Consider the following 24,528-nt stretch of genomic DNA (forward strand, 5'->3'; position numbering starts at 1 on the left):
ATGTAAATCGCCGTACGCTGCCCGCCTGGTCATTGAATTAGGACCATCCGATATATTTTTAACCCTTCGCGGCGCGCCGCCCGCCTCGTGTTCTTTTTCGACGCGGCGCTCGGCGCTCGGCGCTCGGCGAACGTTGCGCCGCGCCGGGTTTTCGGGAGATAAAGCGACGTTATCCAGCGCTGGTCGGTACTATTCATCGTTATAATTTTCACTCGAAGCCGGCCGAAGTAATCTTCGACGCTTCGATAATCCTTTCTTTTCAAAGAGACGCGTTTCGACGCGAGACACGCAATCGTTTTTGTATTATTAGCTGTTAACGAGAAATAGAACAATTGATGGTATATGTAATACGTACGAAACACGTATATTGGAAACTGTCCAATTTCGTGTTTCACGATTATGTTACAAATTTTGAATTTTGTTTCTATTATTAAGACGGTGCGATTATAGTCCGTTGTTGGGTTGGTAATAAGCATTGCGCCAACGAAACGGGAGAGGCGCGTTAACGATATACGAATGTATATATACATACATTAACGTGTTTCGAACGATGGTCAGATAAGTGTGTAGATTTTTCAATTGCAGGAAACCCGTATCTCTTGAAATGTACACAAGATTGTAGCTGAAACAAGCATTATATTTCTTTGCTGTTACTTTATCAGAATTCGTAATCGTTGCAAATTGAAATTTTTTAATTTACACATTGTTCGAAAATGTAACCTCTTGTGCTCTCCGCGGAACGCTTTGGGTATTCGAGGCAATGTGAAATTCGACGAACAGAGGAAAGAAGATCGATATTTGATATTCAAATGTGTTGTAGAATGTGTAACTGTAAAAACGAAATCTCACATTTAATGGATATTTGGTATAGAAATCGTGGTTTTTAACATACGTTACGTATTACTTGCATCGCACGGAGTTAAGTAAACAGTTCCACTGCTTTGCACGTAGGGATTTGGACGAATAAGGATGTTTGCAGACTAACAGTAACCTTCCCCTACCAAGAGGACTTGTTCTCTATTCGCTCGCTATTTACCGCCGAAACGCGTCGTGCATTTACGAGACGAATTACTAAGAACTGGTCCAATCGTCGTATTTAAAACCATAAAATATCGTAAAATCACATACAAACATGATTTATCGTTCGAATGCTTTAGAAGAACCTTTCCCTCTTACGAATTTAAAATTTAATCGAAACTATTCATTTATATACCGACAATACTTGTCCACCTGGCGGCAACATCTGTGAACTAAAATGACCCCTAGAGATATGCAGCCGGTTGTTGTTGTTTGTAGTAAATAAATATCACGTATTACAAAATTTGTATACCCTATAATTAAAAATTATTTCCATTAACGTTATTTGTTAGAATAATTTATAGTTAGATCGTAATAGTTTCATGGTACAGTAGGGATCTGTACAACGTATAAAATCGACAAATATCCATCTGGTGGTCGTACCTACGAACTAAAAGAGCTCCTAAAGATATGCAAAATATTCGACAAAGAAACGATACCAAAATAAATTATTTAGAATAACACAGTACAGCTCCAATATTGTACAACATTCTGAAACATTTTACAACAAATTGTCCAATATCGTGTTGTACTGTCGAGTAATGCAACTTTGCACGACACTTCGTTATACCACATTGTTTATAAATACTAAACCTCTAGAATGTGCTCTTTGTACAACGTTGTGTCACTCTTTGATGCATCGACTCTTTGAACAATATATGGTACGACGTTGCATATTGCATAACGTGTGTTGTATCGGTAATTCGAAAATAATCGTTGAACTCGGTAATGATTTTAACGCAATTCATTGCAAAATTGCTCGAAATTCGTGCGACTTTGAGAAAAGTCCCTAGTTTGGCACACGTTGATAACGCTATCACAGCGTAGATCCAGGAGCAACACCCCTTTTGCAACTCTCGATTAATGCGATAACCGGGCATAAATCTGTCCGTGGCTCATAAGAATTGTGTCTACGGTTTTATCACGAGCGTACGTTGTAAAGTTTCCACTCTGACGGACCAATTATTTTTCAGCTTTATAGATATTCTTCTGCGACACGACGTTCAAGGTCGTACTAGTTGGAGACGGTCGCATGAAGATCGCATCTTAATGATAGCGTGCTGCTACGCCACCGAGGCGAAAGACCCTTGATATCGATTTTCAAGGACAGCACATAAGAGACTATTCACAAAATTGCTGCTTACTTATATCGAGAGTTTCGTTTGTGAACCAGTAGACCAACTAGAAAATGTTTACCATTTTCAACTATTTTTGGTTTCACGAAAATTACATTCTCGCTTGATTCGAGATTTTAGATCTTCCCAAACGTGGTCGAATTACCTCTAAATATTATATATAAATATATATAGCGAACGTAGAATATTACTAGGGAATTTTCTGTACGAATTTTTTTTTACTTAAAATTTTTACTTAACCTCAAAGTTTCGTCTTGAATATTACAACGAAAATCACGCAAGCCTCGGTTCGGTGCTATTAACTTCCTTCAATTCTAAATTCATTGCCTCAAATGGCTTCAATCATTTCGTAAACTATAATATCGCCTTTCGTCAATATGTCTGACGTACACATTACTTAATGCTTTCGCTCGTTATCTCTTCGTTTCTTCGATTTTTGCGGTCACGCTAACTGCCACCCTTTTCAATCATCCATTCTTCTATATTTCTTTAATCTCTTTCCGTTATCGTCGAGTACAGAAATAAAATTTAATACCACGTTTGAACGTTTCCTTTGAAAAATTAACGGAAATTGGAAATCTTATTCAGGAAAAGGGAATGAAATTGACAATGATTTAGCGGTAAGTTGCTCAATGAAAGGATCGTTGAATTTTATTCGTATTTCGCAAACGTCACTTTCTATTATCCGAACGATGCAACAGAAATTAATTTTACTGTATTTTATGCCCCTCGAACGTGTTCCAAGTTCGTCGTATCACTTCCACTGACTGCACACTTTACCGAGAGCGAGATTTGTTGACCAAGAAGATTGTAAGATTCACTGAATCGTGGAAAATTAAACTGACTGTTTAAGGCCACTTCTACGCCCACGAGTGACGTCAGACTCGAAGAAAACCACCTAAAGACACACTTCCACTTACTTATTCTTGTTGCGTGTTTATCAAAGCGAAATAAATGAGTTAGATTTAAATCAAATATATTGACGTAGAAATGGTTTGAATATGCACGTTTCACAAGTAATAGTGTAACTTTAGACGATTTGAATCATGTCTGAACGAATCACTGTGATACTCGGACGTTTCCTAATTTATTATTTCTATAATATACAATATATAATTTATAATTCAACGTACTCAATCTAAGTTCCTTATCTAGATGAGTTGTTGGAATTTGAATTTGATTGTGCCTAACTTGGACACTGATCTGTGCAAGGTTATCCAAATTTCACTGTTTCTACAACAGTAAACAAATAGACATAATTACGCTACAACTCCCATAGTAAGCTTTACCCCATAATATGAGGATCAAAGCTATTATGGTGACCCATTCATCGATACAGATTACTTAATCTCTGATGTATGAGAGAGGCCGAAGAATCAACCTAAAGGTACACTACCCAGACCTCGTCATGACTATAGTACAATTTAATTAATTGGTTTTTATTATTGGTCAATGTAAAGTACACGAATTCGTATTTCACTTTTTAAATATTTAAAGGCAGTTACTTAAATGTATAACAAATTTCTACTTTCAACTTTAGATCCTTTTTATCTTACTCTTTATTATTTTGTTTAAAATATAGTTTCACATTTCAATCTGACGTTTATACTGCTCGAGTAATCTCGTACGCGACGGTTAGTTGTTAATTTATACTGAAACTTAAAGACGTATTATATTTGAGCTACTTTTTGCGTATAAAGTTATTAATGGGCTCGTTTTATGTCCTCGAACCATAGAATTATTTCACTTTAGGGCATATTCTTTTATTACGAGAATACCGTTCTATGCTTTATGGTGAAAACAATGTCATCGATAATTTATTCATTGCTATCAATTGATGCTGTACATGGTTCGATATTTGTTCAACTCTTAATAATTTGAAATGTCAACGGAATCGCTCTATATTCTCCTATGTATAGATTATTTTAAAAAAAAATTTGGTTTACACTATTACTTCATCCCGATTTAATTGATTATATTTATTTCTTAGCAAGAAAACAATTTACCGGTAGAAAAATTATCGAATCATTCGGTGATGTTTCACTTTCGTTCGAATAAATCTACCTTTCCTCCACAGCCAGTGTACCATCCAGTTAAGAGTCTTCTGTATTTCTACAATAATTACAAAATTCTTTTCCACGCTAAAGGGTTATACCGAACAAAAAAATAAAAGAAATGAATTAAACGAAATATGACTCGCAAGCTTCGTCTCATTCGTCCTATCGTGCAATTCCCAGAGTCGGTTCTGCATCCCGGTTCTACTAATCACAATATAGAACGAGTGTATCGAATTTCACAGGTTAAATTTCATTCAATCGATTACTTTTCCTACCGAAACTAGCGTTTCGTTTCCGTGAGTGTACTACTTCCCAACTGGCGCCGTGACAGTTCCACGATGGTCGGTCTGCCATCGGATCGCTCCGCGACACCGGCCGAGAGTGATCGGAAAAAGTGGTGGGGGACGATCGTCGAACGGCCTTGAGCGGCCAATTCATTCTATACCAGCTGTGAAACCCGATCCAGATATTTCATAACGCTCGAGCGTGTCCCGCGGTGAATCGTAAGTCTCGCTAAGGACAAGTGTGTTGACCAGGAAGGGAGGTCCGGTCAGAGGGGGCGAAGAAAACCCAGGCCAGGAGAGCGCAGGCCTCGACCTCCACACCGCGTCGTTTCGAAGCTGCCCGAAGGAGGAGAACCTGGCCGAGGGTGGTCGGCAGGAGTCACGCAACAGCGAACCGAGACCCGAGAGGCCACCTCGGGGGTACTGCCGATTGTTTCCGAAGCAAATCAGTCAGTCCGCAGAATGAAGTGTCCGACGTGGCTGGTTTTCGCTCTGCTCCCGCGTTTCTTCGCCGGGATACCGGTCATACGATCGCAAAGGACCCACGCGAAACAGGGGTTAGGACGCGAGCAGCCTCTGGTCAACATCCCGGAACAAGGATCGGTTGCTGGCAAGGAGGTGCGACAATTTCTTGCGATCATCGTCGTTGCTACTCCCTCCACGGGTGCCAGCCATGGATATGGTTGCTATGCGATTAAACGAAACGTTTTTTGGGGTCGCGACTGTGATGGTTTCTCGTTCGCACGAGTGTCCTCCGAGGGGTGAAATTTTTCATTTCAATGATTCGGGTTGTGAACGGGGAACGAATTGTGTCCACGTACGATAATGGAGGATACTTTCGGGAAGTTACCGGTAGTAGAATTTCGACGGAAAATTTCTCGAGGAATGAATATTTTCACACTTGTTTTCAAATATTTTACGTAAATGGTTTTACTTCGGGGGTAGTATCTTTGAGTAATTTTCAAACGAAAATTGTACTAATGCTTGGTATATTGTGGACACAGTTCGACCATCGACTTTTTTAGACGATTACTCTTCTCGCTGCTGTTCGTCGAATACAGTATTTCTCGGAGTAACTTTTTCGGAAATTTTGAAATTCGAATCGGTAGAAATTTTGAAATTCGAAGCTGTGTCGTAATCGGTTTTAGAATCTCTATTAAAATTTGATTGCTATTTTTTAATTTGATCGAAATCAGTGTGAATCTGGTAAAGTATAACAATAACGGTCATGGCAAAATTAAGAATTTTTTTAACGAGTTACAGTCACTGCATTCTTTTGAATTATTATGTACAAGTAAGACAAATATTCTATTAGATTTGACTTTTATATTTTTCAATTCACACTTATTTAATTTTGATTTTGATTAGCGGTTGCGTCATCCACCGCTCGAAACTTTACCTTTTTCCTCGAGCAACGCTCCTTTGGAATTTATTACACCCTTTGTGCGTAAGATTTAACGATATACAACTGAAACGCATACATCACTGTCTAATATGAAAATACCGAAGCAGGAAAGCCACGAGTTGAATAACTATTTGACATTTTATCCGCGCGACGGTCAAAAACATGCAAGCGCCGTAAGTTTCAATTGTTTGAATTAAACACATGCAGATAACATGCACGATGAATATATAACCAGAGGGGAAAGGAAGAGAGAGAGAGAGAGAGAGAGGACATTTATGAATTTTAATATTGTAGAGTATTTTTTTCTCCAATCTATTGAAGTCGAAGTCACGGTAAATTTACAATTAGGGAAGCGTGGATAAAAGTTTTTCAAACTGCGGCACTTCAAACTCATTTCAAAGTATAATTGTGTCCTTTAACATACTCTTATATTTCTGAGAAGAAAATTTCTATCGAGAACTTAACGGAACTTAAAACACAAATGTTTTGTTATTCAAATTCGTGTAATGCAAAGATACGAATTACACCTACGAGTACACTCACTAATTTTTTGCCTTTATCCTTGTTACAGCATTGAAAAAATACCGAATCTACGATTCACCAGAAAATTGTATCGAAAGTGTTTCTTCCATTTCTTCGCGCCATTTTTATACGCTATCAGAAATAGAAAAGTATTTTAGATAAAAATCGCAAAGAACAGCGAGATACGAGTAATGTTATTTTAATTGCGTCTCGGAGAACAAGCGAACCGGCAATTCTTGCAAAAGTGTTCTCGAACCTGAGTTTAAATCTAAGTAACCAGAAACTCTGATTGCAGGTCATTTTAGATGATTACCTTTAACCACACACACGAACAATTTATCAGATTTAATTTTAGGTTATCGCGGAGAAACCTTGTTGAAGGTTTAGCTTTTTTGTTAAGAATTCACAGTAGGAGTGAATAACATGAGTTTTTTTGCATTAAGTGCTTCTAACTTCGCTGTTGTTTTGGACCACCTGTTTCAGATTAGTATTTCTTTGGCAACATCAATTTCCCACGACTTTTCTCTGTTCCTTTGAACGATCCGCGTCGGTTACACTTCGTTGATGTTAAAGATGAAACACTGACTTTTGATGGCACCAATCTTCTAGAATTTCTTCTCCCTTTCTGTGAATCACCTGTACCAGTTACTGTTCTTTAGACTTCAAGAGAAAATATTAAAGATTCATTTGTCAAACACATGTCTGTAAAATTCCAGTCATCCATACTTCTTAATCGTAATACCTCTTCAATTCAAAGTGTATTCGAATTAACAACTATTTTCAAAATTTCTTCTCTCGTTCTTTGAATCATCTGTACCAGTTACTGTTTTTCAGAGTTCAAGATACAACATGAAGGATTCATTTGTTCCATACGTCTGTTAAATACCAGTCATCCATACTTCTTAATCGTAATACCTCTTCAATTCAAAGAGTATCCAAATCGACAACTATTTTTAAAATTTCTTCTCTCGTTCTTTGAATCACCTGTACCCGTTACTGTTCTTTAGACTTCAAGAGAAAATATTAAAGATTCACTTATCAAACACATGTCTGTTAAATTCCAATCATCCATACTTTTTAATCGTAATACCTCTTCAATTCAAAGTGTATCCGAATGGACAACTATTTTTAAAATTTCTTCTCTCGTTCTTTGAATCACCTGTACCAGTTACTGTTCTTTAGACTTCAAGAGAAAATATTAAAGATTCATTTGTCAAACACATATCTGTTAAATTCCAGTCATCCATACTTCTTAATCGTAATACCTCTTCAATTCAAAGTGTATTCGAATGGACAACTATTTTTAAAATTTCATTTCTCATTGTTTGAATCACTTGTACCAGTTACTGTTCTTCAGAGTTCAAGATACAACGATACAGTCATCGATACTTCGTAATCGTAATACCACTTAAATTTCAGGTGTACCTGAGTCCCACTCAAAAGGTGATACAGTATCTGGGGATACCCTACGCCCAACCACCGTTGGGTAAGTTACGTTTTTCCGCTCCTGTCACGAGCTCGCTTCCTTCCTGGAGCGGAATACGAAATGCCACGCAATTCGCACCCTCTTGCCAACAAGTGACGAACCGACTGAAACTCCACGAAAAGCATTACAAGAAGTTGCTTCCATCCGATCAGTCCGACCCAGGAGTCAGCGAGGACTGCCTCTACTTAAATATCTTCGTACCAGACGGTGAGTCGAAATAATTCCTTGTTTTTCCTTACCATTCTCCCCTCGTTGATTCTTTTTTTAGAACTGGTTTCGTATTTGCTCGACAGGGTAGGAAACATAAAAATCATATCTCCAATCAAACCTTCGCAAGGTAGTTCGGTCTCAAGTTGAGCAAACGTTAAGAAATCACGTTGCATGTAAAACATTATCGACGTCTATTTTAGGGAGGAAGAAAGATCGGTATGGAAATAATTACGAGTCACACTGAGTCAGACGTCTGACCTTCCAAGGTCTGTGACTAAGCAAAATTTACTCGACATTGTCCATACTCCCCTTACTCCAAACGCCACGTATCCCTAAGTTCGAAACTGATCTTGCCTTCTCCCCAGAATAGGTAGAAGTGGGTTCGACGATACCGGTCAATCTTGCCTTCTCCCTAGAATACATAGAAGTAGCTTCGACGATACCAGTCTCATCAACGCATTCGTTAACTTCCAAGTCCAACCAATTAAGCCCTGCAACAAAATTGATTCCCTTCGTCGAGTGTAAGTTGTCGTTCATTAGCCACTTAGTGTAACCGCGTCATTAGTAACCGTTAGGAAACGCTACAATCACCAGCGAAAGGTACTCGTTTGACACAGAGACCGGTATGGCGTCGTAATTTTCGCTTATGTTGATAATAGAACCCGATGAAAGTCCTCGATATTCGACACGACAGCGTTTTCTTCCACGTAATATTTAACTTTCTGGAACACGCGAACTCCGAGTAATGATGATCACCGACGGTGCTCCTTTCTTTTTTTTTTTTTTTTTTTTCGTTTCCCCCCGATATTTCACGGGGCAGCCTGGTGCGACTCGATCGCTATCAGAACTCAAAGAAAAAGCCGCGATTATAAAGTCGACGGTTCGAAAAAAAAGTACCTTTCTTTATCGAACGAAAGACCCGTGTGCATGGTAGAATTAATAACCGTAGCTTCACGAGTATGGTGTACGGGCCGCGCGATAACCTAGCTACGAAGGGGGTGACGCACACCGAACGATTCTGCCAAAAATAAATCGTACACGTAGCGAGAAATTTGGTCGTTCCGTGGGTCCGTTTTTCGAGAGAAACGACTTCGAGAATCGAGGAACGCACGCGTCGCCATTTGTTGGGTCCCGGTAGTTCCGATTCTGCGCGTTGTACGCGTCACGTGGTATGTCTTGTGCCCTTCTGTTACGCCGAAGATAAAAATATTGCGATACAGGAGAAGGTTGAACGATACAGCGAGATCTATCCCACATTTTTCGTAGTGCAATTACGCTCTAATCATCTGTTGAAGTACTTTGATCTTTTTCATCTTTCGCGGTAATATTTCATTCTGGAAATCAACCGTAATTATATGCAACCTCCTGTATTTATTTCCGAGGGGCTGTAATCTAACGATATAAAGAAATAATTTATGCATACTATATTGTATTGAATATTGTACATTATACAGAAAAATAACCCCGATTATAGAAATTCTAATCGCTACGATAGAAGAAAAAAAACTTCGATACGCGCAATGTTTGTTGCATCGTAACACGGTGACAGTTTGTGCAAAGAACAACGAAGGCTTCACTGTTAACAATACATTAATCGTTATATTCGATATCAATTTTCTCAAAAACAGAGCATCGTTTACGAAAAAAGTTTACCCTTCAATTTTTACTTATTTTTAAAACGAGGAATGCTATGGTGTAACTATTGGGTTGTTCGGAAAGTAATTTCGTTTTCCAAAATGGAGAATATATAATTTCATAAAATGTTTACGCACTTTGAAAAAATCGTGTTTCATTTTCACCGAAAGAAAACGAAACGACTTTTCGAACAATTCAATGAATTGAAAAATTGATAAACCACATGGATTTGTACAATCTACGGTGTACTAACATTTCTGTAAACTATCGATCCAAAATGTAATACTTGTTAACGCGACCTTTAATTATATTCGACAGCTAGTGTGCGATTAATAATAATATTGTATCCGCAGTAATTTCCTGTTCCAATTTCTCGATTGACAATAAACGCGACCTCTGCGTGCCGGCAGTACGTTAATCTCGCTGTTTAAGGATGTCGGTTAAGGGCCTGGCTAATAGCAGCATTACAAACATCATTTAGAACTAATTTTGAATGTCTCGTATCATGCACTCGCAATATCGTACATCGTGAAGAAAAAAAGAAAAAAAGAGAAGAGAAGCAAGTGCCTGAAAGCTGTATTGTGCATCCGCTTTCGAACGATGAGAATCGATATGAAATATTGCGGTGACTGCGGACAAAGTATTCTAAATCAGACGATTGAAACGTTACTACTCTTTTATCGATCAGTTTGTACATTTATCAAATTACAAAAGTTTCCTTACAATTTTTCACACGACACACTACGTACCTCGAACACTACGATTATCAAGATTAAACGTACTACTACCGGGCGAACTTACTATCAGCGCAAAAAGTTTAACATTATAATTTTCCGTACCACGGGACAATCTTCGATAACCTTCAACAACGTCACCGATCGTATCACAATTTTTATAAATCTCTAATATGGGTCGAGGACGTTACTCATTACGGGTTACTCTCTAATTATTTTCTAACACCTTCCATTTTCCGTAAAATTATATCGAAGGTACAAAAGAGAAGGGTTTGTGACCTTGATTTATACCGCGCAGAACGCTATTCTATATTAAACATTTTACTAAATCTTAAATTTAGACGGGAGCTGTCTAATTCAATTTTTATACTATTCCATCGATTCTTCTAATAAGTATGTCGTTCCATAAACTTCATAATCAATGTCTTACGTCGATACCGGTAACGTTACATTTCTCCTCTTATATTCTATAAAATAAGAAAAATCTATTAAAGACAAATAATCGCTCGTTTGTGAGAAAATTGTCCAAATGTCATGGTTTTTATACCGCGAAAAAGTTTTGCATCGATTTATTCTAAAATGAATATTTATAGCTAAAAGTGCACTTCTGTCATCGGATGACAATATTGAACGCGTGTAAGTGAAAAATGGCGGCGAGTTACGAGCCACCGATCACTGATCAGGATGTGCAAGCTTCGAGTTGCATTTTCAGCTATAAATATTCACTTTCGAGGAAAATTATACAATACTATATTGTTCGTTTCATCGAGATCTATAAATCAATATTGTTTGTTTCTCCGTGTAACCACCTTAAAGTTTTAACTCTTATACATCTTAGAAACGAGTGACCGTGTATGCCCAAAATTGAAGGTGTTCCTTAAACGGTCTATCAAGAACCATTACTTGAAACGTGAACAATTAAACAGACAGATTTTCACGTTTGCTCCTTTGCTTGGATTTTTTCAATCGACAATTCTCCAATCGGTACCATACGACCGGTTTATCGTTCTAGATCGCGTCTCCTTGAGAACCTACCGGTGCACGCTATCTGTAGCTGTCAAACGAAGAGCCAGAACGCGAGACGAATTAAGAAAAATGTGTGTCAACTACGCGCGTCACGGGTGAAAGAAGGGAGGAGGGGGTGGAGGGGGTGGATAATAGGAAATGGGACATGTGAATCGGGAAATCGTGCCGATCCGCAAGCCACCCTCGGTCGATATAGAAACAGTAAGAAGTAAGAGTAACAGTAACTGGCGCACGTCGTAGCACGCGATCTTTTAGGGTCGGTCGAGATGTTAAGATACTGGTGAGGCCGGTCACGAAACCATCCCCTCTTTTTCTCTGCGCGTGGCTCCCTTTGTTTCTTTCGCGTACCTCTGCCAAATCTGACAGAATCGGTCAAGTGTTTGAATATTCCAGGAATTTTCCATAAATTTTCCACGCTTCGAAGCAGAATATCCACTCGAGCAATGCGCCACTCAAGTGGATAAAGAACCTACCGGTTCGAGCACCATCGGTTTCCGACGGAGTCCATTGTTCGATACGTTTTAAAAATTCTATTTCTTCGTACTACGATTACGAATAACACGCCGGGAGAAACTTTTCTCGAATCGTGATATCGAATCGATCGAAAACTCTCGAAACGATCCAATTCGATTGATTTCGTCCAATCTTTTGAACGGAACGTGTTTACTGTTTATCATATTCAACGACAGAGATAATCGACTACTTCGAATTTATTTTCCGCGTTGCACAATCGAGTAATTTGTACTTTGGTCTGTAATTAAGCTACCTGCCGAAAAGAAACGTTAGAATCGAAATGTGTATCGTTTAACCAGTATTGAAACAATTCACTCGACTTCTAACCTGGTCTCGACTAAGATAGATCCGGACTAAACAGGAGTCTGTTGTGCAGTCGGTGGTAAGAAGTAATAGCCTCAAACTATTTGTCAGCCGTATAGAAACGGCGTCCAAAAGATTCGTGTTGCATGAAATCGCGATAAACCCCTAATGAATTGTTGTGGCGGGCGTGTATCCTGAGGCTGCTATTTCTGGATGTCTCAGACGCCATCAAGCCGATAACGAAGACCACCCCAAACTTCCTGTTAGCACGGGCCTATCGTTTTTGTTATCGCGTCATCTAAAGCTTCCCACCGTGCAATGGCCTGAATTTCTACGACCTTGGCACGCTTCAAAAACCAACCTGAGGACGTCGAAGAAATCGGCGGAATCAATTATTCAAGCGTCAGAAAGTGGTGGTAAGGGATGGTTACTTCATGCCTGTCGGCCATGATTCATAAAAGATGCGACTTCGGGGCACGTAACTGGAAACATACTCGATCCTTCGCGAATCACTATCGCGACACTGCGCGTTCGAGTAAAGAATACATACACGAGGCACTTATTCGAGGATGAGGTGTCCAAATAACTGTCGTTTAACGTAACAAACAATTATTATTCGAATACACAACACATGGTTTCCTTTGACAAACACGACACGTTTGCCAATCAATTATTTAACAATGGAATTATTATTCTTCTACCCCATTTGACGTTCCTTCTTCGTGCGATATTCCTTCGGTAACATCGTTTTAGTACATTTGCGACAACTGTAACAAATTCTTCGTATTGGCCAAGTCTTTCAAAATCAATCCTTATTCAATTTTTGTCTTTTCGCATATAATAGCAGTTATACAGCTGCACGAAGTGTTTGTAACTAATTTTAGGAGATAGGGAGTTTCTATACACTCCTCGAATACCTTATAGATCTTGAATCCCTGTGCAGTTGATACCAGACGAAACTTTCAGAGATTCAAAAACACTGGAGTAAGATTCTACAATTTGTCAAGGTTTCCAAAAATTGTCTGGCTTTGAATAATGTTCTAAATGGCTAGAGATGTTTTAGTACATTTGCGACAACTGTGACAAATTCTTCGTATTGACCAAGTCTTTCAAAATCAATCCTTATTCAATTTTTGTGTCTTTTCGCATATAATAGCAGTTATACAGCTGCACGAAGTGTTTGTAACTAATTTTAGGAGATAGGGAGTTTCTATACACTCCTCGAATACTTTCTAGATCTTGAATCCTTGCGCAGTTCATGCCAGACGAAACTTTCAGAGATTCAAAAACACTGGAGTAAGATTCTACAATTTGTCAAGGTTTCCAAAAATTGTCTGGCTTTGAATAATGTTCTAAGTGGCTAGAGATTGGCGTGACGGTGATCAAACTTCAGAGGACTCATCGCTGGCAAGGGATAACGCTATGCAAATTCTGTCACGATCGATTCACCGGATTCACCGGTTTAGCCGGAACCGGATACTCGCGAGCACGCACACGGTCTCGACGATCTTCGGAATTCGCTCATTTAGACCGAATGCGAGTCCATTAATTCCTTGAATGCCAGCCACGGTTGCTTATTTGGTAACGAATTTACTTAGAGCCAGAACTCACGATCCAAATTCCAACAACTGGTTCCAACTCGTCGACAGCACTTTGTTCTTTCATCTAGAATTTTTCTAATCGCTTCTAAAATAAGAAATAACGAAACAGTTATTTTTCTCAAACCGAGAAAATAAATATAATAGTAAATAGTTCGATTGGCATGGTCTGTACTTAAAAAGGGATCAGACTTAGTGGGATTCGGAATGCAAATTGTTGTTGGTCTAGCCGAATCAAAAACTAAATAGTAATGTAAATATGTATTCTATTTAATTGGTTAATGTTTGTGCAGGAAATCGACCGGATGATGGATGGCCAGTAATGGTATGGTTTCATGGAGGTGACTTCAACACTGGCACACCAGCAATTTGGGATGCATCCATTTTTGTCAGTAAACAGAAAGTAAGATTATTAAATATAATAATAAAAAGCTTGTAAAATTGTAATTTCGTTAATGATTCGATTCCGTGAAAAATAACGTCAAACGTACATAGTGGAATAAATATTAAGTTGCAAATATCGAAATATTAATTAATGAATCTCAATTGGAGTTCTTGCATTATGAAGTTGAGTTTACGGTTGTAAGTAATAAGAAACTACTGCTGATGTTTTGACCTTAGCACGTATTCTTGGAAAAAATTCTGATTCCGAATCAATGAGGCGTATGTTAACAGTCGACAGAAAATCGAACGAAATTAGGGTGTTTCTTGCGTGCCACTTTTCTCCAAGGTGAATCCAACCTTTAGAATTGCACTGCCTGCGGTCCATCTATGATGCATACTTTACATACGGCTATAAATGCTAATTCAGGACCTTTATAAGGAACTCCTACCGCGAAATTCTTACCGACTATTGCTACGAAAAAATCACCGACGAGAATATCATCAATGAATTGCGTTTAAAGACTGTGTAAATTGTTGTAAATATAACAGCTCGTTACATAGAAATTGCACGAAAGATTTCAAACTTTGCTACTCCGTTACTTGTACAACTCGTTTATGTTAACTGCAATAACTCTCTGGCTATTATTATTAGCTGAGCACTATGGGTCCCCAATTCTTGAACCACTTTTATATACCATCCTTCATATTTGATGACTTTATACGAGTGGGTGTTCCAAGTTTAATCTTCCACTGTTCTTTATAAGCACTGTGTATGTTCCTTTATGTAGAACTCTTCGTTTGGATCACCTTCTGTACACGATGATCCCGTTCAAATCATATTCCAAATTTAAACGTAACAGAACGATAGAATTCGTTTTTCATATTGAAGAATTCAAGTGTCTATCGAAAATGTACTGCTCGATCTTCCTTCAAAAGTTCTATGTACCAGTAAAACTTGCTTCAATACAAAATTCCTAGAGTTCCCGAAGTGCCAATCTGTATTAACACTATAATGAACATTCTACGTAGATCTTAGTCGTCACGGTAGCGTACCGTTTGAACATCTTGGGCTTCTTCACAACAACAGACTCCGAGGCGCCAGGCAACTACGGTATGTTCGACCAGATCGCAGCTCTGGACTGGATACAGAGGAAGATCCAATACTTCAATGGTTCCCCATCCAACGTAGTGATCTATGGCCACAGTTCCGGCGCAATCAGCGTGGGTCTGCATCTGATCAGTCCATTGAGCAGAGGCAAATTCTCCAAGGCGATCGCAATGAGCGGTGACGCGGTGAGCTCTGTGGGCTCACCTCAAACCGAGCTACCAGTGGTGGACATCATCGCTGAGAAATTTGGCTGCTACAGACGTCCCACGTTTGCTCTGATGGAGTGTCTGCGTCGCGTCGACGTGAGCATCCTGGTGCGCGAATCATCGACCATAGAGACTTGGGGCCCGATAGTGGACTATGAGATCATCAACACAACAGACCCCTTCCTGCCTATGCATCCTAGAGACGCGTTGGATGGCGGTGGCAACCTGAACAGTGTTCCGCTAATCGTTGGTTACACGAACAACGAGCAGGCGTTATCGTACATGGACTCTCTCGAGAAAGAAAACACTGATGGGATTCTCTCGTCGAGTGGCTTCGAGTCGTTGATCACCGACGAGTTCGTTTCGATGATCCAGAATCCAGACGACAACAGTACATGCGAGAAAAGACCAGAGACGGTGGCAGGGGCGGTGGTGTTCTTCTACAAGCCTCATCCACCCAGCAAGGATCAAGGTGTCTTTCGTAACAGATACCTGGACTTGCAAACAGAAAGAAACTTCGCGGCTGGATTAACATTACTTGCCGGTAAGGTATCCAAAGAGAAGCAGGCTTTCGTTTACAGATTTGACTACCGACCCAAGACACAATTTGTCACAAAGGACGTACCTGAATGGGCAGGTGTACCCCACATGTTCGAGCTTCCATTCGTTTGGGGGCTTCCGTTTGTTGCCGGTAATTCTATCCAATGGAACTTTGCCGACAAAAAGATGTCCGAGATGATCATGACGATGCTCGCCAGCTTCGCCAGGGCTGGTAATCCGTCTCTAAACAACGTTAAGTGGGAACCTTACACGGAGGAAGAGCCCGGTATCTTAATCATCGACAGAACCGTTGACATGGCCGATGCTAACGCCGTTGATTACAAGGCGCTCGCTTTTTGGAACGAGTACTATCCCATGGTTCTTGAGCAAGCGACGAACAATTGCTGCAACGTGACCAGTTACTCCACCACGTGGAGAGAAGCTTCTCGAGGCGTTGTTTTCAGCAGTCTCGCTGTAGCTGTGGCATTACACTGCCTTTAATTGCAGTCGATGACGAAGATTGTCCTCTGGATGTGCTCAACGGGGCCTCTTTTTCGCAAACGTTATTGAACACACGTTACAAATCGAGATAGATATTTTGGTATACGAACGAAGTGATTGGTCCTCTCGTGTACGACGCCGAGTATTGAAAGTTTCGATCCGTCAAATTTTATTTAGAGACTTTTCAATGTATCCGTTATAACGATAGAATTTGTACTAACGTTTCGAGACGACGAGTCACGCAACTCGAATAGGCTAGCTAGTGCAGCTACTTAACAATTTCAACTCCGCTTTAATCGTCTTCGTATCTGGCTTCGTATGTATTAGAAATGCAGAAGAAATACTCTACAAAATGGATCACGTTTCCAGCACACTGACGCGTGCATAAAAGAGGCCTAAATATATATATAAACAAAGAAGAAAAAAAGATATACGGATGCACCTGCATCGCTTAGCGATCTACAAAAAGGGAATGATAAATTAATAATAAAGACAACCAAAACGCTCAAAATATTAAAAAGAAAATAGATTTAATCGAAACGTTTACGGAGCTAGGTGGTTTAAGTTCGTGAAATTTTTATCCCGATATTATGGTAATAATAACTTCAACGGCAAGTAATTAACCGAGGAATGTACTGTAAGAATAGATTTCAAAATTCCGCAGAAACCTCAAAGTCAGCCGGAACCAAGGGTGAATGTGTTAACACTGTTCTTAATTTTTTAATGTTTACCGTGCCCCGTAACCGGAGGTTTCTAGACACGGTCCACATTCGAGAGCTTCGAACAGTGTTAATTCCATAAACCTGAATCACGAATTAAGGATCTCGATTACACTTACACCACTCAGCCACCATCGAATCCGAACAACGAAAGGAAGGGGTCGTTTGATAGAGTAAGGGTGGAGAACCAGCCTGAGCTTTTCGTCTGTTTTTTTTTGTTGTTTTTTTTTTTAACATTCACTGAGAGATTTTTTATTATTTGCTTTAATACGGAGAGATATAGAAAAAACATATATTGTTCGAGAAACAAACGGTTGATATAACTTATGAATATTTTGATGCTTCGATAATAATTAATAATAATAATAATAGTAATAATAATCATCGTGTTTGTGTACCGTCTATGTATAATTATTATATTATATTTAAGAGAGAGGTGCGCGGCGGGCGATGCATGGGGGCTGGTGGCCCGCGCACGCGCACGTCCAAACATTTCTTTTTGCTTTTTCATCCTTTCCTCCTAAATATATTTATATATTTATATATTTTTATATATACATATACATATACATATACATATATATATATGAATATACATATATATATACATATATACATACATATATATATATTTATATATTTATATACTATCATTAATTAATCATATTTTTTTCTTCCGCCTCCTCGTCTTCATTTTCTTCTTTAATGCAAAACTCCTACAATGATAACCGACGCCACGGGGTCTCGTTAACACTAAAACTCTTTGTGCGCCTGTGTGTTGCGCATGCACACGAGCCACCCCGGGACCAACGTATATACAACATTATTAGTTTTTCCTCGCTGTTCCTCTCCCCCTCTCTCTTCTGTCCTTCCATCTTCTTCCCGTACTCTATTTCTGTCTCTCCTTCGTCTGTATCCCATTGTCACCTTCTCCTCCTGGTGTTCTATGACCATAGGTATTCCCCGTTTCTTCTTTCCTGTCATGCTTCTGTTTACTTGTGATTCCGTCAGCCCCCTCCTTGTCACCAGTATTTGCTCCATAGTCGTCTGAACCCCTATCCTCCATTGGTATATCCGGATTTTTTCTTCACGCAGGAGAGTATGGGCTTCTGCTAGATAACTACCTTACAGAAGTAGGCACAGCGATTTCTTTTTCTGCTTTATCTTCTTCTCTGGCGACTTTTTGTTGATTTGCCGCACGAGATCGTAGAAGACCTGCAAGCAAGGATGTGATCACGGTTAGCGAGGCCACCGATGTGCATGGTGAATATTTAAAGGTATGCGTTTCATCAAAGGGACTCTATGAAACGAACGATGGTTCGGATATTGAATCAGTGATGGACTGGGTTGTTGCAGGGAATCGCCACGTGGAAGTTTTCAATGAAAATTGTGTTCTGTAATGCAAACTGGGTTACGAGTATGTTATCGATACTCTTTGGTAACATTTCAAAGTATTCTAATGTCAAAATGGATGGGTTCGATGGGGAGGAGATACTTTCGTACGAAACCAATTCCTTGGAATTAGAAATGAAACATGGTGTTTTAGTTTCACGATAAAAAAATCATCGGGAATTCCCGCAGCAACCCAATTAACAATTGACATTGCAAAGTAACGTGAGGTGGACAGATGAACGTAAATGAAATTTATTTGAAACGGTTATTTCGTAGAGCGCTGTTGGTCGTTGATTCAATCCTGTTCCGTTGTTTAATTTAAGTTCAACTTCTCTTTAAATTTAAATTACGAGTAAATTTGATCTTCTTGTAAGTTACTACGAAGAAACGAAGTAGAACTTGTCTTGTCTACGCTTTAGCTGTGATAGTAGAGAAACGTAACGATGTCACCGCGTAAAAAATTGATTCAAATGTTACGATCTGCGAAGTCTTTGTAAATATAAAGAGGATAACGATGAAAAGATACAAGATGACGATACATGGATGTAAATAAAATTTCCTTGAAATGATTATTCCTGTCTTGTGTCGATGTTCAACCATTTCCATTTATTCTACCATGTACGGATGTAATTTTGTCTACTAACCGCAGGCAATATTATTTACACCCGACTTTCGTTACACTCATCGATTTCACCACCGTTCCAATTATCCCCGAACAAACTTTTCTAAGCGGGCTTTTAATTACACTCCATACAGCATTCAATTTTCCTTTATTTGCGCCAAATAATTACTGCATCGCGCTCTGGACAAAAGCCGTGCAGTGTACTTCCCATTCATAGCCGGCAAGAAAACCGTGCTCCAATTGCACAACTGAATTGTAGAACGAACGAAATAACAAAAGTAATCAAACGCAGAAACGAGAGATGAATTCTCAAGAGAAGAGAACTTATTCAGAACTGCCTGAAGTGCGGTTCAATGAAAAATCTTTAAAACCGACTCGACAAAGAAACAAACAGTTCTTCCTAAGAAAATACACCGATGGTGGGAAACAATTATTATTGTTAACAAGAACCCCTATTTGAACTCTCTGAGAGATACAGCTTTGGAATAACAATTCTCGACGACTTCGGATACAACAATTTTATGGAAAATCCTTTTACAAGTGGGTGGAATCCTTTTAGGATGCAAAGAAATCTCCTTTAACCGATACGGAGATTTCAATTTCGTCTATTTAGAGACGAATCTCTTGTTTGTGTCTTAAGTGAAAACTATAGAAATGGAATCAATAGGGAAACAATAGTAAGTACTGTAACGAGATGACTCGTGGTCGATCGAATCGTGTTTTGTATTGGGTCTACAAGTCGATGAATTCAATTCGAGCTATTGAAGCAAGAACACTCTATTCGTAACTCGAGAAGTGACTTATGACGAAAAAAGAATGGAATCCTCTCGAGTTGTAGGTTTCTGAATTTTAATTTACGATCTACGCGTTATAAGCTAGACACTGGGAGTAAGTGGCGCATAACCGGGAGAGCGAGTCGTACTCCCACACTCCCACATTCCCACATTCAATTAGAATATCTCGGCCTTCGTAACGGTCTTGAACTCCCACACGTCACACTAATTAGAAAATCAACAATGGTCTCTTGAACGGGCTACTGTTATTGTGTAACAGCGCAGCTATCAATTTTTCAAAACTTTGCAACAACTCGATACGTTGCCACAGCACTCGGACGACAGATCTCGGCGAGCGAGATTGATGTTCATAGCTCGTGTAACACGACCGGTGAACGTTACGTGAAAAATGATAACGCTCGTTTAACGTGGCGCAGAAATTTAACGACGCAACTAACGAGTAACCTTTGTTCAGATTTAAGACACAATTCCATTCCGATCCACCTGACCGATCCATTGCAACTTAATTACCACCTACGACGTTCCAGAAACAAAACTCCATTCTGTACTCTGTATAAACAATATTTTCTTATTCCCATTTTTCTTAAATTATATTTTCAGATGATCTGATCGAGCATCTTTAACGCGATCCATTTCGTTCCATCAGCGTTCCTTTAAAGTTGTACCAACAGCGAATTTCACGTTGTTACTTCCAACATCCAAAGAACTTTTGTTCTCAAACGAATAATTTTTTAAGAGCGAAAAAAGGCCACTTTTAATAGAACCTGTTCTATTCCATTCGATGGTACAGTTTCAGCGTATTGTTGGCCGAGAATCGGTACTTTTCAATATTACACCGTCCATAGGGACGAAAGACATCCAAAGAACTGTTCGTTCTCAAACGAATAATTTCTTAAGAGAGAAAAAGGGCCACTTTTAATAGAACCTGTTCTATTCCATTCGATGGTACAGTTTCAGCGTATTGTTGGCCGAGAATCGGTACTTTTCAATATTACACCGTCCATAGGGACGAAAGACATCCAAAGAACTGTTCGTTCTCAAACGAATAATTTCTTAAGAGAGAAAAAGGGCCACTTTTAATGGGATCTGTTCAATTCCATTTATGGTACAGTTTCAGCGTATTGTTGGCCGAGAATCGGTACTTTTCAATATTACACCGTCCATAGGGACGAAAGACATCCAAAGAACTGTTCGTTCTCAAACGAATAATTTCTTAAGAGCGAATAAGGGCCACTTTTAACGGGATCTGTTCTATTCCATTCGATGGTACAGTTTCAGCGTATTGTTGCTTTTGGTACTTTTCAATATTACACCGTCCATAGGGACGAATGAGAAAAGGGTCCGTGTGGAAGGTAGAGTTCACAGCCTACTCACATCGTAAACATTAATTTTGGCTTTGGCGGAGGTCTCCATGAACGCGCAGTTAAATTGCCGGGCAAGGTTGGCGCCCTGCTCTTTGCCCACTACCCTCTCGTCCTCCAAGTCGCACTTGTTGCCCACCAGCACCATCGGCACGTCATCTGTGTCCTTTACCCGCAGGATCTGCTCCCTCAGGTCCTGCAGGTCGTTGAACGTCGACTGCGCTGTTATCGAGTACACTAACAGGAATCCCTGGCCGTTTTTCATATAAAGGTCCCTCATGGCTGTGAATTGTTCCTGCATGGAAAAACAATTCGTTAATACGCCACATCTCTCTCTAAAGGAGCAATAATACACGTGATCGTTCCCGTAGTTGAACTTTGAGAATTCGAAACCGGGTAAGTTATCTAAAATGAACCCTCGCCGTACCACGCCTGGGTCTTCTCGGACCCAGAGAAAATTTCCCCATCACTGTATACCCGTGATACAGCTTTGCTCGAAAATTGAACGAGGATACGAAGAAACAACAGAATTTTTATTCGAAATATTCGTGGAAATTCAAATTACGGGTCTGCTCGGACCCAGACATGGTCCTCCAGCGATCTTCTAAATCGGTTGTGTCGCGAGGATTGAAATATTCTTTCTCGAGATTCCATTTTTCGTAAACTTCAAAAATTGATTAGAAATGTTCGAGTTGGTACTGTAATCGAGGCGTTCACTTCTCACGAATGTTCGTCACTTGCGAAATTGTGACACGATACGCGGGATCCTCTAGATTTATTCGAGAATTCAAACGAACACGAAACTCACTCCGTGCGAACGACAATGAACAGAAAAACAACGAAACCGCGAGGAAAGAGCTCGTAGACGTGGAAAAACTCACCGTTCCGGCTGTGTCTAGGATTTCTAACATACATTGTTGTGCGTCGACCTCGACCTGTTTGCGGTAGCTGTCCTCGATCGTCGGATCGTACTTCTCCACGAAGATTCCTTGAACAAACTGGACAGTGAGGGCGGACTTGCCTACGCCTCCACTACCCAACACCACTATTTTATATTCACGCATCTCCCTGCCCTAATTCTCTGTGCGCCTGGTCACAGCCAAGGGGTCACCGAATCCGCCACGTTTTTGCTCCTCGTTGCGTTCAGTCGAACGAACCTGGAATCGAACAAAAAGAATATCCATCCTTATCTTCGATCGATTATTCGAAGGTTCGCGGTGCCTGTACGAAAATAAACGAATGCAGAGAAAGTTCGGCACGGTTCAATTCCAATTTTAATGGACAGATTACAGACACGAAAATAACTAAACGAGAAAAGAAACACGAGGGGAGATCGGGGGGTCGGGTTTTGACTTCGTTGAAACGTGAACGACTTCGTCGATGGTTGAACCGTTTGTTCAAGGGGATATTCTAGTTTTGGGAACGAAAAAGAAGTACTTTTTTTTTGGTATTATTTTGTGAAAAAAAATCATAGTATCTTTTTAATACAACGGTCTTGTCACATATCGAGGGCACTCAAAATCTTTTTCGATAAAAACTGATACCAATCGTGAAAATTGTCGAAATTCACTTACAAGGTGTTTTGAAAAACATGCACAGCGTGTCTTTAAAATAGACGAATCAAAAAGCATTCTCTTTGACAAGGGTTAACGTCAATTACCCTCGGAATTGAATAAAAATAAAAAATGTACAGATTTGAAAAAAAAAAATGGCAACACTTTCAATTTGAAATATCGATTTTGTACAAAAGCAAAGAAATCTATATTTCAACTTTAGAAGGTTGCCATTACTTTTAAATCTGAAGTTTTTTCATTCTTTTTATTTCCGACCGTAACTGTATCCTTGCCGAAGAGAATGATTTTTTATTTGTCTGGAGATGTTTCAATATGTGACAAAACCGTTGCATTAAAAAGTACAATGGTTTCTTCAGAAAATATTACTAAAAAAAAGTGCTTTTTTCGTCTCCAAAACTGGAACACTTCCTTAAAAGAAAAAATGCATCTCTCTCTCTCTCTCTCTCTCTCTCTCTCGTATGCACTCGAGGTGGGGCACTTAAATGGGAGTATCTAAACGAAGTATTGTGACTCAGGTTGTCAGAGGCTTAAGCCTAAGTTATAAGAGGGTGAGGTACCGTTAACAGTGATGTGGTAACTGTGACAACCTGTGGAACAGAAATTGTAACAATCTGAGAAACAGAAATTGTAACAATCTGAGAGACAGAAATTGTAACAATCTGAGAGACAAATTGTACGGTAATAGACACAATTTATGATAAATAAATTCCAACAGTCTGTGAAACAGATATTGTGACAACCTGAAAGACAGTGCTGTTATACGTCTGCTGCTAATTTTTTCGAAGAGTTCCATACGTTCAAACATCTTTTCCTTAATTACTATTCCTTTGTAATTCGAGCGTCACTTTCTCGAGAAAATAAACGAAATTGTGTCGATTTTTTTAAATTTTATCAATTGACATTTATAGGCGTAAAGAGAATTCGTACGTCGCTCGGAGGCACGTTAGAATCACAAAATTTCATTTACGACGAATGACAAAGAGCAAGCCACGCGGATTTCGCGGATTTTTTTTCCTTTTTTTTTTTTTTACCTTCGTTGTCCTCGCCTCGGAAACTTTTTCACTCCGAACCTTTGTTTGTAAATGAAAGATGGCTGCCGGAGGGTTCACCCACTTTTTCAGAGAACTATGGAACAATAAAACGTCGCGTTTCCGGTTCCCCTTTCGAAATGGACGGTAATAATTATTGTAAATCACCAGACGCAGCTTCTTTTGAATTATCGCTGCTCTTACTTTTACACGTTAATTAGAAAAATGTTTTTTGTGCATTAAAAAAAAAAAAGAGACTTCATCCACTCGTGTCTCCTGCTCTCTTCGCTTGAAAACGTGTGCGCGGTTATTG

The 24,528-nt window shown here is 39.4% G+C and overlaps 2 protein-coding genes across 3 annotated transcripts in view; one reads left to right on the forward strand and one right to left on the reverse strand.

Moving 5' to 3' along the window:
• Positions 1-4,946: 4,946 nt before the first annotated feature.
• Positions 4,947-18,117, forward strand: LOC143143957 (fatty acyl-CoA hydrolase precursor, medium chain). The gene is made up of 4 exons (XM_076305827.1): positions 4,947-5,172; positions 7,901-8,174; positions 14,280-14,389; positions 15,400-18,117. The coding sequence occupies exons 1-4, from the start codon at positions 5,017-5,019 to the stop codon at positions 16,723-16,725; spliced, it is 1,866 nt and encodes a 621-aa protein (XP_076161942.1). The 5' UTR covers positions 4,947-5,016; the 3' UTR covers positions 16,726-18,117.
• A 309-nt stretch (positions 18,118-18,426) lies between these two features.
• The window catches only part of Rap1 (RAS oncogene family member Rap1), a 49,838-nt gene continuing 43,736 nt past the window's right edge, over positions 18,427-24,528 (reverse strand). For both annotated transcript variants that reach the window (XM_076305829.1, XM_076305828.1), the window contains 3 exons: positions 22,495-22,770; positions 21,627-21,908; positions 18,427-18,659 (listed from right to left, as the gene is read on the reverse strand). In XM_076305829.1, the coding sequence (XP_076161944.1) occupies positions 18,570-18,659; positions 21,627-21,908; positions 22,495-22,677 (555 nt within the window). In that variant the 5' untranslated portion in view covers positions 22,678-22,770 and the 3' untranslated portion in view covers positions 18,427-18,569. The remainder of the gene's footprint in view (positions 18,660-21,626; positions 21,909-22,494; positions 22,771-24,528) is intronic.

Source organism: Ptiloglossa arizonensis, chromosome 3 (genome assembly GCF_051014685.1).
Source record: "Ptiloglossa arizonensis isolate GNS036 chromosome 3, iyPtiAriz1_principal, whole genome shotgun sequence".
Classification (NCBI taxonomy): Eukaryota; Metazoa; Arthropoda; class Insecta; order Hymenoptera; family Colletidae; genus Ptiloglossa; species Ptiloglossa arizonensis.